The sequence below is a fragment of the Colletotrichum truncatum genome (assembly GCF_014235925.2).
Source record: "Colletotrichum truncatum strain CMES1059 chromosome Unknown Contig_0001, whole genome shotgun sequence".
NCBI classification, from domain to species: domain Eukaryota; kingdom Fungi; phylum Ascomycota; class Sordariomycetes; order Glomerellales; family Glomerellaceae; genus Colletotrichum; species Colletotrichum truncatum.
The window spans coordinates 6,725,917-6,740,085 of NW_027222398.1; the positions used below are offsets into that span (position 1 = coordinate 6,725,917).

General features: G+C 53.7%; 3 protein-coding genes across 3 annotated transcripts; 1 reads left to right on the forward strand and 2 right to left on the reverse strand.

Moving 5' to 3' along the window:
• Window positions 1-217: 217 nt before the first annotated feature.
• On the forward strand, window positions 218-1,296 carry CTRU02_201874 (3-hydroxybutyryl- dehydrogenase; the record flags this gene model as incomplete). Its single annotated transcript, XM_036725228.1, has 3 exons — window positions 218-352; window positions 413-512; window positions 566-1,296. The coding sequence occupies 3 exons, from the start codon at window positions 218-220 to the stop codon at window positions 1,294-1,296; spliced, it is 966 nt and encodes a 321-aa protein (XP_036582906.1).
• Window positions 1,297-6,462: 5,166 nt separating this feature from the next.
• CTRU02_201875 (Homeobox-leucine zipper protein HDG11) lies at window positions 6,463-8,723 on the reverse strand (the record flags this gene model as incomplete). The annotated part of the gene is made up of 4 exons (XM_036725229.1): window positions 6,463-7,070; window positions 7,121-7,821; window positions 7,881-8,018; window positions 8,071-8,723. The coding sequence occupies 4 exons, from the start codon at window positions 8,721-8,723 to the stop codon at window positions 6,463-6,465; spliced, it is 2,100 nt and encodes a 699-aa protein (XP_036582907.1).
• A 1,799-nt stretch (window positions 8,724-10,522) lies between these two features.
• Window positions 10,523-10,981, reverse strand: CTRU02_201876 (uncharacterized protein; the record flags this gene model as incomplete). The annotated part of the gene is made up of 1 exon (XM_036725230.1): window positions 10,523-10,981. One exon carries the CDS (start codon window positions 10,979-10,981, stop codon window positions 10,523-10,525), a length of 459 nt encoding a protein of 152 aa, XP_036582908.1.
• Between the last annotated feature and the right edge of the window lie 3,188 nt (window positions 10,982-14,169).

Genomic DNA, 14,169 nt, shown 5'->3' on the forward strand with positions numbered 1-14,169 from the left:
CAACAACATCTGCTCTCGGACATCCCCTTGCTGCTCCTCCTCACTTCTTCAAATCAGACATTGGGTTTTGATACTATCCCTCAGAGTATTAAATCCAGTTATTGTACCCTGTTGGCTATTTGACGGATTGTCGCATCACGCTGCACTAGCTCCCCAAGGACATCTTGAACTCCTCCACTGATCCCTGTCCTCTGACGTCTTCTTCATCTTGAGAATCATGGCGACTGCAATTGCGCGCGTGCGGTTCGCAGCGAAGCTGCCTGGCCAAATTCGTGGCTTCAGCTCAACACCGAGAGTTGCGTCTGCAACAGGAGGCGTCAAGCGATTGGGTGTCATTGGCGCTGGGCAGATGGTGAGCTTCCCAATTGACATGTGAATATCCGCGATCAAGCTGCTAACCATCTCTTTGTAGGGATTGGGCATTGCCCTTGTGGCCGCCCAAAGGGCACAGGTTCCTGTGACCCTTGTAGATGCCTCCAAGCCAGCCCTTGATAAGGGTCTGGCATTCGCTGGTAAGTTCACAGAGTCACCTCATACACGCTACGCCGGACTGATCGGACTGCAGAGAAGCTTCTTGCAAAGGATGTGTCCAAGTCGAGAATTACACAGGAACAGGCTGATCAGGCCCGGTCTCTGCTTTCTCCGGCGACATCCATCGATCAGCTGTCAGACGTTGATTTCGTTATCGAGGCCGTTCCTGAGATCCCCAACTTGAAGTTTGAGATCTTTGCGAAGCTAGCCGAGGTTTGCCCCAAGCATGCCATTCTTGCTACCAACACATCCTCCATCTCCATCACCCGCATTGCGGCTTCAACTACTAAGGACCCTACCGACACGTCTGCCAGCTCCCGCGTCGTCTCAACGCATTTCATGAACCCCGTCCCTATCCAGAAGGGTGTGGAAATCATTAGCGGTCTCCAGACAAGCCAGGAGACCTTAGATAAGGCCATCGCCTTCTGCAAGGCTATGGGCAAGGTCACTTCCGTCTCGGCCGACTCTCCAGGCTTCCTTGCCAACCGTATTCTCATGCCTTACATCAACGAAGCCATCATTTGCTTGGAAACTGGTGTCGGCGATAGGGACTCTATTGATGCGATCATGAAGAACGGCACCAACGTGCCGATGGGCCCCTTGCAGCTTGCGGACTTTATCGGTTTGGATACCTGTCTCGCCATCATGAAGGTTCTGTACGAGGAGACTGGCGACTCAAAGTACCGGCCCAGTGTGCACCTTCGTAAGATGGTCGACGCCGGCTGGCTCGGCAAGAAGAGCGGAAAGGGTTTCTACGACTACTAGAATTCGGGACCAAAAGTTAATATTGTGTAATTCGTCGATCAGCGGGTATGCTGTCACGGAAGGAGTAGAACTGACAGATTGGCCTCATCTGTTCATGAATCAAACCGGTTCAAATGCCTATTTACACGCGTCTATTGGAATTGCTAAACTTAACGATATGCCGGGCCTGCCTTGGCTGAAAGGCCTGCCTCTTAAATTCAGTCTTGAATTCTAGCACAAGACTTATATAAGGCATCAGCCAATCACTCGAGAACCGTTACGCATGGCTGCAGTATTCTGTGCCCAGTGCCGTGTGTACGGAGAAAAGTTGCCCTCAATTGAGTTCATGCGATGATGGATAGAATGGTTATAATGTAAGGAAGAGGCAGTGCAATAGGCCAATCATTGGTGCTTAGGCTAGACCCAAGGCATTGCACTTACTGATAATCCGGAGAAGTATTTAGGCAAATTCAGTGAAAACAAAAGTTCGACGAATATTGACCTCACAGTGATAGGTGACATTCCTATGCGTGAGTGGTATGACACGATATATCTTCCAAGTAGAACATGAAGTTGTGTACGTAGTATCTTGACAAAGACTGTGGCTTCTAGGATTGGTCTCTTAAAATGGCACTATTCCGTAAGCTATGTGGCATTATCCGTACTTATGCAAGTGAAGGAAGTTGTGCAGCGGAGACGTTGAAATTAAGCATGCGATGCGGCGAAGGTCAGTGCACCCAGACCTAATCTGGTCTCCCCCAGGTTTCTTTAATTAAAACCACAATCCCTCAAACAACATACCGACAGTCTGCACTCCCAACGTGCCTGGTTGCCAGCTGCTGCATACGCACACATATTGGGCTGCATGTACTGTCCCTGCCTTTTGAAATACAACTAGCACAGAGTCTCCCCGAGTCGAGCATCGCCGGTCCGTTTTGAAGTCGCATTCGGAGCAAAACAAGCATCACATCTCGGAGAGAATCGCCAACAGCCGGATTTTTCCACGGCACAGGAGAGCCAAACTTGGTCATACACTGGTTGCACCCCTGGACAGTCTCAAATGATACCCCCCATAGATGGCAACTTGCAATATCGGCCATGACCCACGATTGGTCCGGTTTCGTCTTGGCCATGCCGGCGGTTTGAGGGTGAGGGGCCGCTGATGCCCCTCGTCAGGCTCATCGGCAACTCCTCCGCCTGAGGTCGTCCCGTGCGAGCTGATCAGCTTCAAAGCCTGGTTCACAACCAGACGTTCCAGCTAATAAGCCGCCCAAACGACAACTAGCAAAGATCCCCTGCATCGGTTCGCGCATGAAGAACTGCACTTTGAGTCGTCCTATACCCCGCATTGCACAGACGGGATCCCCCAGACCAGGACTTGGAATCATGGTAGTTGACTTACCCAACTCCCGACTCCACTTATCACACTGATCATCTCTGCCGTCGGCCGTCTGCTTCCGACTACGCATCGAGCCAAGCGTCACTCTTGACATCCCTCCCCCCCTCGCCCCCCGATCGGACGCTTCGGGAACTAATTGCGTTAGCTCAGCTGGTGTGCGAGCCGTCCATCACAACGACAGTCTCGTTGGTGCAACAAGCCGTGCCTTATGCACGCCCTCTACCTAAATCTCCTCCGTGGCACCTCGGTAAGGTTACCCGCTCGCTGCTGACAATAACTCTATGTTCAAAAATGTCTCGCGTAGCGCATTGCTTGGATCAACTCGCATGGATGACAGTTAAGCCAGCCCCCTTCTCGAGTGAGAAAATCCGGGGGTTGCAGCGCATCTGACCACTCGACAATGCTGTCTTTGGTGGGTTACACGAGGCTGGACCTAGACGTGTTCTCGATGCCCTCTCGCCAGCTCTCGGGCTGACGCACAAAACTCGGGCGGCCTTCTGCCCGGGGCGAGGAGAGACAACTCTTTTGTGCCTGGTTGAGCCCTGCTACCATGAGGGATAAACTGTAGCCTTCTAGTCACACAGGGTGCGCGGGTCGGAACGTATCCACAGGGGCCGTCCTGAGACAGCAGGCACAAGAAGCAGTTTTTTTTCGTATTTGACCTCACGATCGCTGGACTATTCTGCATAGTACAAGGTGGAACACTCGCCTCCGCACTATTGTGGCGGCCGCAGGATGTCTCTGTTGGACTTCTGGTATCGTCATTACTTCCTGCATCATGAAATTGAGGCGAGACTTTGGATGTTGGAAGAATATTTCACCGCTGGGCTCGTTATAGACTACATGTCTCTGTGACACCAAGTCGCGACATGAGTCAACCGTGTCGCCAGCACGGCGGCCTGCGTGATTTGTGGGCGGAGAGCCATGCAAGTCGCAGCGCTGCGGTTCCTAACCCATGCATTTACTGCCTGTGACCAAGCGGTCCCGCGACTTACATCCTCCGAGGTTTCCCAATCGGACAGGGAGACTGATTCATGCGACCCGTCGTCCGACTATTCGCAAGCGCGTGTTCAGCAGGTGTCAGATAGTCTGATAAGCCCAGGGATCAACGGATGCTGATGGCGCTCATGTGAGGTGTATAGTTCCAAAGGCGCATGTGTGCAACCGTCGAGCGTTCCTACCGAAAAGGCAGACAGCATCGGCCTACAACTCAATCTGGCCAACACAGCGGGGAGTCGTTGTGTTTGTTTGGCCAGTTGCCTCTGCTGCCGTATCATTGTGGCTGGCCGGGCCCCAAGTACTCAAGACATATGGCCTTTGGCCGTGTCGTCTAGTTTCATCGGTGGTGCGGACAAGCCAGGTTGCTACCAGTCGAGGACCCCCTCAGTGCAGTCCAGATCAAAAGCGGGAAAGACGCGTAGGGCCCGATCGTGAGTGGCTCCAAGAACCAGAACCAGAACCTGAACCAGAACCAGAACCAGAACCCCGTACGTTACCATGCAAAAGGTCCACGGCCTGGGTGAATGTGGGAGGTGGCGGGGGGGGGGGGGGGGGGGGGGGGGGGGGGGGGGGACGATCTTCGGTAATCTCTGCCTGTCTCTCTCTGTCTCGTCACGCCAACCATCAAACATGGGCCCATCATCTTCTCGCCAGGGAGAAGTGAAAGTAGGCTTATGATGATGGCAACATGATGATTCGGTGAAACTCCCTGACGAGCTGACTCCTGGCTGTTCGACTTTTGCTTTTTGCCTATGCAGAGGTATCCACGGTACGCCTTGCCCACGCTGTAGTATCGTGGGATGATGGCATTAAGAGGAGGGGGGGGGCAAAGGGATGTGCGCGGCGCCAACGAAAGGAACATTCTGGGCCACATCCCCGCGAGTCACCCCTCCCCGAGCAGTTTGAAAAAGTTAGGCTGCTTTCGTGGCGACCACATGGCAGCCACGTAAAATCTGCAAAAAATAAAAAGTAAAAAATTAAAGAAACAATCACATTTTGTGAGCGCGCGATCGAAGTAGAAAGAGCATGGGCAGACCCTGTCTGACGCAGGCAAGGGGAGAACATAGTCACACTTGGTGGTAGACGAGGCCTATTCTTTCTTTTTTTTCCCCTTAGTTGTTTCCTTAGCTCTGTCTCTTAAAAAAAAAAAAAAAAAAGGATTCCATCACTTATCCTGGCGGCGGGGGAGGGAATGGGCGCCGCCGAGATGATGCCGGCCCAGATGATGCGGACGAAATTAAGCAAAACGGACCAACCACGTCGCGGTACATGGACATTTCGGGCTTGGTCCCCACATCCTGCGGCATCGGGGAAACGGGGGAAGGCGGAGGAGGAGAGTCGAGTCCCACGATGGCGCTTGCGCAAGCCGCAGCAACAATCGGTTGCAGAATGTCTCTCGTCTAACCTTTTTGTTTTTTTTCTTCCTCTTTCTCTCTCTCTTCCCACAGAATCTGGCGAGGGTTTTTGATTTTGGGAAATTTTTACCGCGGAGGGCCATGGTGTATGAGACACATCGGTAACAAAGGGTGCCGCCCCACGCAGTCGGCCGGCATGTAAGTTGGCAAAATAAACCATCAAGATCGATCCATGGATGCATATGCAGTTTCGCCAGCTTCTTCTGTTGTTATTGCCAAGGGTTTTCAGCCAGAGCTAGCCTTGCCTTGCACCACCCTTGGTTCCTACGTCAACCACCTCGAACGCAGCTATGACGGCTAATGTCTCTCGCCAAACGTGATTTCCCAAGCTTTCCGCCGCCTTGGAGTCGCATAAGCGGCTCATCGTGCACCTTAGGACCAGGAACAATAATAACAAAAAGTAAAAAAAAAAAAAAAGGAATACAACAAACAGGTCCCCCTCCACCCAAAGCTGGGGGGGGGGGGAAGGGGGGCGAAAGGCAGAAAACCACCATGTCTATGCGTGCCTAACCGAGGCAACAGGCGCCGAACGGCGCATTGTTTGTTCACCCCCTCCCCTCCTCTCCTTCCCTCCCCCGTTTCGGATATTTTCTTCTTCTTGTTCTTCTTTTCCCCGTCATGTCCTCCGATTCAACCAAGATCCCAATGGCCCCCATGACTTAACTGACAACCAAGCCAGCCACACCAGGCAGTTAGGCGAGGACCAAAGAGAGAATGCCAAGGGGAAGAAGAAGAAGTCGTTATATCACAAATGGATACGATGGACAATATTGAAGAATGAAGTGGTAGATTTCATATACTAAAACATGGTCTTTAAGAGGTTCCTGCCAAAGCCCACGCAAATAAAAACACGTTTGTCCAAAACTGTCCTGATACATATACACACACAAGCATACGTTTTGAGGGGTATTTCCGAGCAAAGATACAGAAATCAGGAGCCTTAGACCCCATAGAGCAGGCCCACATGAGAGCAGGAGACGACGGAAGAGATGGAAAAAGTGAAGAGAAAAATCCCCCGAATATGTTTCTTTGGGGTAAATGTGAACAAGTAAATATGTGCATAGCCTTTTGAAGAGAAGAGACAGGATTTGTGAAACCATTGTCATCAGCCACATGATGTCCATCATGAGTAGAAGAAGAGAAGAACCGAAAACTGATAAAAAAACCAAAAATGCCACAAAAATGTCGTGTCGTATGAGCAGCGCGCTCGCCTTTCTAAAAGCAGATTTCCCAACCCAACCAAAATAAAAAAGTAAGAACTGCCATGTGTTGTTTTTTGATCGCTCTTTTTATTTTTGCTCCCTTCCTTTCCTTAAACTGTTTGCCCTTGGGGTATCTTTATTGACCAGTTTTGTTGTGGTCCCATGTGATTCTCTATGCCGCGCTTCCGTATGCCTGAGCTCCCGGGGCGGGACCGGGCCCTGCTGCACCGCTGAAGCTTCGTTTCCTCTTGAGTGCGAAATCTTGTCCGTACTCCTCTCCGCCTCTTGACTGGTGGTATTCGCTGCTGCTACTGGCTCCCTGGCTGTCCGCGTGGTGCGGGTGAGGGGGCATGGGACCGCCGGCGCCGCCGAAAGAGTCACGCATGGGCGTCCTCGCGTTGGAGGTGTTCATGCTGGCGTGGAACGCTTGGGAAAAGTCATTGGGCGCAGCGATGGGCGCGCTCATCTGAGGCATCGAGTAGTCCTGCACGCCACCGGGACGAGCACCGGGTGTGCGGGGCATGGCGAAGTCGACGGGAGCGGTGAGAGGCGCCGAGGGGAAGCTAGAGGTGTAGGCAGAGGAGGTTGCGAACTGGGCAGATGAGGCACGAGGGGTGGAGGCGTGTCCTGTGGGAGGGACAGAACCGACGGAGCGGTACTGATTGCGGAGGTCAAGGCCGAGAGGAACGGCGCCTGAGGAGGCACGACTGCGCAGGCGGTTGGGCGGCGCGGACTGGAAGTTTGAGTAGTTCATGCCTGGGGGCGAGTGAGCTGAGTTGCCTTTATCCTAGTTAGTAACACTTCATATCAAAGGAGCTCTGAAAACATACCAGAATATGAGCCGGACTCGTAGGAGAGTCCGCTGCTTGATGAGGCGCTCATCTGATCCGGCTGGTAGAGACATTGTTGCCTTCCGCTCAGCTGAGGGCTTCCACTCGCTCCGTGGTGGTAGCTGCTGTAGTCGATCGAGTCTCCCTTCCATGACATGCTAGACCGCAGCGGGGATTGGATGTTGTCTGACCTAGACCTCGACATAGTCTCCCGCAGCTGAAGGGGCTGGAGAGGCCGCGCCGGCTGGCCACGGTGCATCGACATTGAGTTCTCGAGAGCGCCCTGTCGTGCGAAGGGGTTTGAGGTACGGGGGCCGGGTCCCATTGGCGACAGGTGGCTGCCGTAGCCATAACGATGGTCACCGGTTGAGTTGGGGGTCATGGGAGAGAGGATGTCGGGGCTGCTCATGGCTCCAGGAGGGGTGTATGCCATGCCACCAAAGCCTGGGCTCATTCCCGAAGATGAGATGTGATCTTCGCCACCCTCTGCCCTCCGAACATCCACCATCAGTGGCCGAATCATGTGGTCAGCGTAGGATTGAGCCCCAAAACCCATGGGCGAAGCCAAAGGAGTGCCCAGGCCGTGAACAGCGCCATAGGGAGAGTGAAGAGCCTGGACGTTGTCAAAGTCATCAGGAACGGCGCGCATCTTGATCATGCGATCACGGTCGTCCGCTGTGAGACGCTTGATCTTGGCACGACTGATGATGTTCTTTGTCAGTACGCTGCTCGAGTTCCCCAGATTGGTTGGCAGACTCACCGGTTCTGGAACCAAACTTGGACTTGACGTGGGCTCAACCCAGGGATTTCCCTAGACAAGCGTTCTCTATGCGCGGCATCGGGATGCGGCTGCTTAGCGAACTCGCTCATCAAGAACCGAGTTTGCTGGTGTGTGAGGCTGTCGTGGGTCAGCTTATAAGTTGCGGTCCAGTGGTAACTGTTGGACTCACCGGAAACGCTTCATCTTCCTGCGGGCTGCTGTCCGCTCTGCGGCAGTCTGGGGGGCGCCGCCTTCTCCATCATCAAGCATATCATCATCGTCAAGCACATCATCATCTTCATCCTTGCTCAAGGAACCATCATCGTTATCAATCTGAATCGAGGGCATGTCGCCTGATGCTGGTGACGGGTTCGATGCCATCGTCACACTCTGTGTCTCCGTTGAAGCCATGTTATCCTGAGCCACGGGCTCTACTGTCTTCTCTACGCTTTCTTGTCTCTTCTCTTGCGGTGTTTGTTGTTGTTGCTGTTGGACTTCAGGTTCGTCTTCCGGGGTGGGTTGCTTGACCTGTCGAAGGCCAAGAGGGTCCGCGGGCCCGCGGTTGTCAGCTCCAGTGTTAGGCTCCTGCTTGGTCTGGATATCTGTGGTGCGTGGTTCCGAGGCGTCATTGCCTGTCTCGTATGCCTGCGAGAAGACGTTGCCCTCTGAAGCCGGCAGATATGAGTACTGCTGGCCCTGCCACTCAGGAGGCGTCGGCAACGGAGTCTCGAATTGGTTCGACATGCGTGGAGGTGTAGTAGGAGGCTTGTGAAGGGAGGTCTCGAACTTGCTATAAGACCAGTGGCTCTGCTCGGTGGTATCAAACTGCCTGGTGACAAGCATTGGGACCGTTGTTGGAGGTTGAGCTATTCCTTGAGATTGTTCAAAGACGCTTTGCGTCTTGGTAAGTGTCGTATAGAGACGAACTTGAACGAGAGTGACAAAGAGTGACAAGATCGAGTGGCAATCTTGTAAGCTCGCGGAGCTGATAGCTTGGAGTAAAGCGGTAGTAGATTGAGCAATGGGTAGCTCAAATTGATGTCGTGGGATCTAGGTTGTCAAGGCTCTAGATGAAAACCAAGGCGGCCCAGAAGTAATATATTTAAATAAAGAGTGAGAGTGAGAGAGAGGTTGATTTGTTGATGCGTCAAATCGTTTTGGGAAAGGGAAGAGAGGATGATAAAAAAGGAAAAGAGGACTTGGCTACCCCAGGTCCCACGAGGCAGGATCGATCATATATTGTATAAATTTGAGGGTGTGCCAAATGATAGTATGGCGGGGTCGATCGACTGGGAGCTGTTCTGAGGCCTGGAACTGACAGGCTTCCCGTATGGATGGCAAGTCTGGAGGAGACCCGTGGATGTAATAAGGCAGTATGGCCAGGAAACCCTTGCTCAGCAGTATGGCAGAGGTGGAATTAATACCGAAGGGTACTGCCATCCACACGGAGAAATGTCGAGGCTGGATCCGTACAGAAGCAGGCCCAGCATGGACGGCGGCCACGACGGGATAACGCCTGGTCGGACGAGGGTCAACGGTACCTGGTACCTGAGCAGTGGTGTCGAAGGTTGGCTAGGGTGTAGGGGGGTAGGGGAGAAGGGGGTAGGGGGTAGGGCACTAGTTGACGAGAGGGAATTGAGGTACCGTAGCAGTGGGGATGGTCTCGAAGGAGACCCGATGCACGGTTTAAGGCTCGTCGATTCGAGAAAAGCCGCAGCAGCGTTGCTCATGTGCCATGCTATGCCATGCCTGGCGGATAGGTATGCCATGGCATCGAGGGTGCCCGCTAGGCCCCCAAGGGCCCCGGCATGGATATGGTACTTGTAAGATGGGGGGGGGGGGGGGTGAAGAGGGACACGTCGGGGTGGGTGGCAGCTGGGTGAGCTTGCGATGTTGCTCATGTTGCTGAGCCACAAATGCTGGCCAGCATCTGTGCGTGTTATGTGTATGGGTGTGGATATTTCTGTACACCACCGTCTCCTCCACCCTGTTCGAGAAACCTGGGCATAGCCTGGGGAATCGCTAAAAGTGAGCGACAGACGGGTGGACGACGGTAGCAGCTATATCACTGAGCCCCATGGCCTTAAGATTTTCGGCTGAATGGCTAATGCCGTGCCATGAAGGTCCTGGAACCAGCCCATCCAGCCCAGCATGGCGCGACCTGGTCCGTGTTGAGAAATTCCAGATTGAGATGACAGATCTTTCGCAGCAAAGCGACAAGCTGCGCTGAGACGGGGTCACCTTGTATGCGGACACCTGAATAGGCAGGCTGATGTTGACACCTGAATCAGTGCAGAGCCAGGTGGACGGGTTTTGGAGAGAATGAGACAGGGTCGAATGGGGCCCCCTTCTCGTCTGTTTCCTTGGGCTTCAGCGGCCGCAAGGGGAACAAAAAAAGAAGACGGGACAGGCACAAGAGCCGGTAATCACAACAGACGGGACGAGCAAGGCACACGCATAGGCACGATGGAGGCGGCCGCCCCAAAAATAATGATATTATGGATCTCGCATTGGGCAAAGAACAGGACAGCATCAACTAGCCCACCCGATTTAGTCCATACAAGCCCACAGCTGCGAGACGGGAAGGTGGACAAGCAAGGCCTCAACACGGCGGCAGAATGCTGTTCGGAGAAGAAGAAAAATCAAGGAGTGAGAGGGCATCTCGGCTGGGATATCTGGATGCTGCTCATTGGTCTTTGCGACATTAGCTCTGTGTCGACTCCACGGATGAACGCATGACCGTTGTTGAGAAGCCGGCCGAGGCTACGACCAATGGGAAAGATCATCGACCAAGGGGATAGATAGGTGTGGTGGCTCGCTCTTACTCCGTCTCCCCTACCAAAAGTCTGAAGTGGCTGCTGTGGGGGGGCGTGAAGAGGAGCGGGACGGAGGAGAAAGTTAGGTGTGCGCATAACGCGCCGACCGACGAAAAGAAGGGTCGGGAAATCTGGTGGGGGGGGAGAAGAGGGAAGGAGGCAAGGATTGTGGTACAAGCGGTGATGTACCTTGAGCGCCTTTGACGAGATACGGCGTTGCAGGTCATGACAGAGAAGGACGGCAACCAACTGACTTGGAGACTTTGACCGACTAGCTAACTCCATGGGTTGAGAGATGAGAGGTCAGGGAGACGAGACCTGGTATCCGTAGGGCAGGGGACGGTAACGGGACGGGCGGACACAGAAGCGATGGGTATGGTATGGTAAGTTGTGGGAATTGTATCCGTATGGTGATGGGACTCGCAAGAAGCTGGGTAATGGGTGGCGGAGAGTCCCAACCCCGGTATACCGCCTGCGACGACAAGGGAGAGTGAGCAGATCCTCAAAGAAGTAGATCTTGAGGTGCACCGTATCGTATCGCACCCCTTCACCGTCGTCTCCGAGTCCGAACATGCACGGTAAGGATGAGAAAACTTACGTGGCGGCTGTCTTGGAATCCCCAGAGAGGCATGGCGCGCGTCCGAAGCGATGGTGAGGGAGACAACAGTTGCGCTTGTGGAATTCGCATTCTGGGGCGTTTTGGGAACAGCCATGTTTTGGAAAAGAGGCACAGGAACAGAAACAGGAACGCGCATGCCGGTTCTGCACGTAGCGTACAGAGGCACGCGAAGATGGGACGAGCACAACCCCCACAAGAAAGTATGTTCTGTCGGCCAGGGATTGATTCTCGAAGGCCGCGGTTCCACTGCCTGGCCTAGTGCACTCAAGAAGCAGCAGCAGCAGCAGAGACAACGGCGGTGGCGGCAACGAGCCCCAGCAGCGTCGGCAGGGAGCTGTCTGCCAAACTGTCACCAGTACTCTGTACCTGATCCACCTCAATCTTGTGGACGCAGTACGAGACCTTAGCTCATGCCGTGTTGTTGTATGAGCTTCTTCTTAGCGAGTGGGTAGGTCGACGGGCAATGCGTGAACGAGTCGTGAACCCATCGAGCATGCCTCATTCTACCCGGGTCCCTGTGTGTGCGCGCGGCATCTGTCGAGTGTTCTGGAAACTCTGTTGGACTAGTCCATGGCTCGTTTCTTGTCAAAACCCGTGTTAATGAGCTAGCCTAGCTCATGGAAGCGGAAAAGGCTACAAGCCACGTCGAGCCAACAGCTAGCTTCTAGCTAAGATGTTCTCAATGGGTCGCTCAGGAACGGCTAGCCCACGGGCGAATCAGGCGGCGGCTGGGTCGAGAAGGCGGTCAGATTATAGAGGTCCAGGGTATGTGCAACGAAAGGGAATTAGTTTCCTGTCGTTCCTCTCTGACAGCACGGCACTTGAGATTGAAAGCCCAGGGACGAACTGACGGCGGACCTTGTCCGGCACGTCCGTAGCGTGAATTCATACCATCTCCACGTGCCTATGATTCGATCGTGCAGACGAAAAAGCAAGAGGGTTAAAAAAAGGCCACTGGGGACCCGGTCATTTCATCTATGTCAGGCTGTAGGAGCGCCATGCTCGTCAATGCCGTGTGTGTATGTGTATATGTGGACTTGGAAGAGGTGACGGCTAGCAAAGCCCAGGACACCTTGTTCAGCCAAGGGCTGGGGCGACAGCGTTAATCATGGCGTAGGGTGCGGGTACTCTGGGTGCTGTGGTAAGTAGGTAGCATGTATGTACGTACATGCTGCGTGTTTGGCATTTTGCCAAGTATGGATGCTTGAAGCAAGCAATCAACATCAAGCTGAGCAAGCCCGGAAAAGACAAAACGATGTAATGTGATGCGATGCGAAGTGAGGTAAGGTAGCGTTGCAATGGACGATGCATTTGTGTGCTGGGTTAGCTGGGTAAGGTAGGAGCAGAGGGGCATGGGCTGTTGGAAAGCTGCCCGAATGAGCCGTAGGCTGATATGCTGGCTGCGATTCTGCCCGCCATTCTCGGTGGAGTCGGGTGCAGCTGACCCGTGCCTGACCGTACCTGCCGCCGACCTTCAGAGACAAGAAAGGTAGGAACGAATGCCCTACATCGAACCTGCCGAACGCGAAGCTGAGAGGAACTGGATCCAACACCCAGAAAGGGTGAAAAAAAAAAGACAAAAAAAGTCTGGCCCTCCCGATATCCACGCTGGAGGTTTCAGCCTTCAATTACATATCCAAAATGCTACGTCATTCCGAGTAAGTAACGAGATCAAAGGACAAACTATGAATACCGAAATAAGATCGTCTGGTCTCATCACCCAGTTCGCCACGCCATGACGACGGCAGTCAAGTTATGCATCTTTTTTTTTTTTTTTTACTATTATGTCTCTAGGCTGTGCTCATCCCGCCTGCATGCACCCAGCAGTTTGTTGTCATGGTCACACAAAAACACTGTTAGGCGGGATGACAGACAGAGAAGCGGAACTCGGAAGCAAGGAGCATGGAGCATGGTCGACCGAGCCTAGAAGACAAGAAAAAGGCAGTGTAATGGAAGATCTCTCCGTGAGGACCTGAAGACAACGAACCACAAACGTTCCTTTCCTTAGAGGGTGCCACATGACACGCCCAATTTCTCACCAACCGGCTACAATACAAGGGGCGTGGCAGTAACTGTGACGCGCCGCCAGCTGCACTACACTGTTGCTGCTTCTTCTCAGTATATGTTGCGTGCAGACTGCCAGCGCCAGCAGCTGCCGTCAAATGTCCGTGCTCAGATTTGGACGTAGAAGGCTTCCATCTGGCAGGCCCCGAGCAGGGATGCGAACCATGGTTTCATCCTAGGCGGGGGATTGCAGCCATGTTGGGCGGGAGAGCAAATCGCGAAAGGGGACCCCCTCGTCGTCATCCAGGGGCAACGGAAAATGGTGGCTCCATCAGGCCAGATGCTGCCACTGGACTGGACCGACAGCCAGGCCGTCTCGTCTACCCTTTCTCGCTGTCTCTCCGTGGGTTGAGCGAAAGACGGCATTACATGGGACGGGGTGAATGAAGTGGATGCGGATAGGGATCCCGCATTTTCTCGCGAGTCGCCTCCGTGGGTCGTCATGGGGCGGGCGGGTGGTGGGCAGCAAAGTAACAGTAGGAGCGGCAACAGCAACAACAGCGGCAAGCAAGCAAGACAAACCACGTACAAGAGACATTACGAGACAACACAAGACAAGACCGTGCAAGCAAGTAGGTCCCTACAAATGGCAATGTCGACCACAGACTGCCCGATACACCCAGCTCTGGCGTGGTTGCGGTCCAGAAGCATCTCATTTATCCCGCACTAGAAGTGTAGAATATCTGTAAGGAACCACCCCAGAGCGAGACACCCCAAGACACTGCGTGAGCGATATGACCATACGCCACGGAGCGTGTACATTCTCTCTAGTCTGAGGTGATGAATCGAG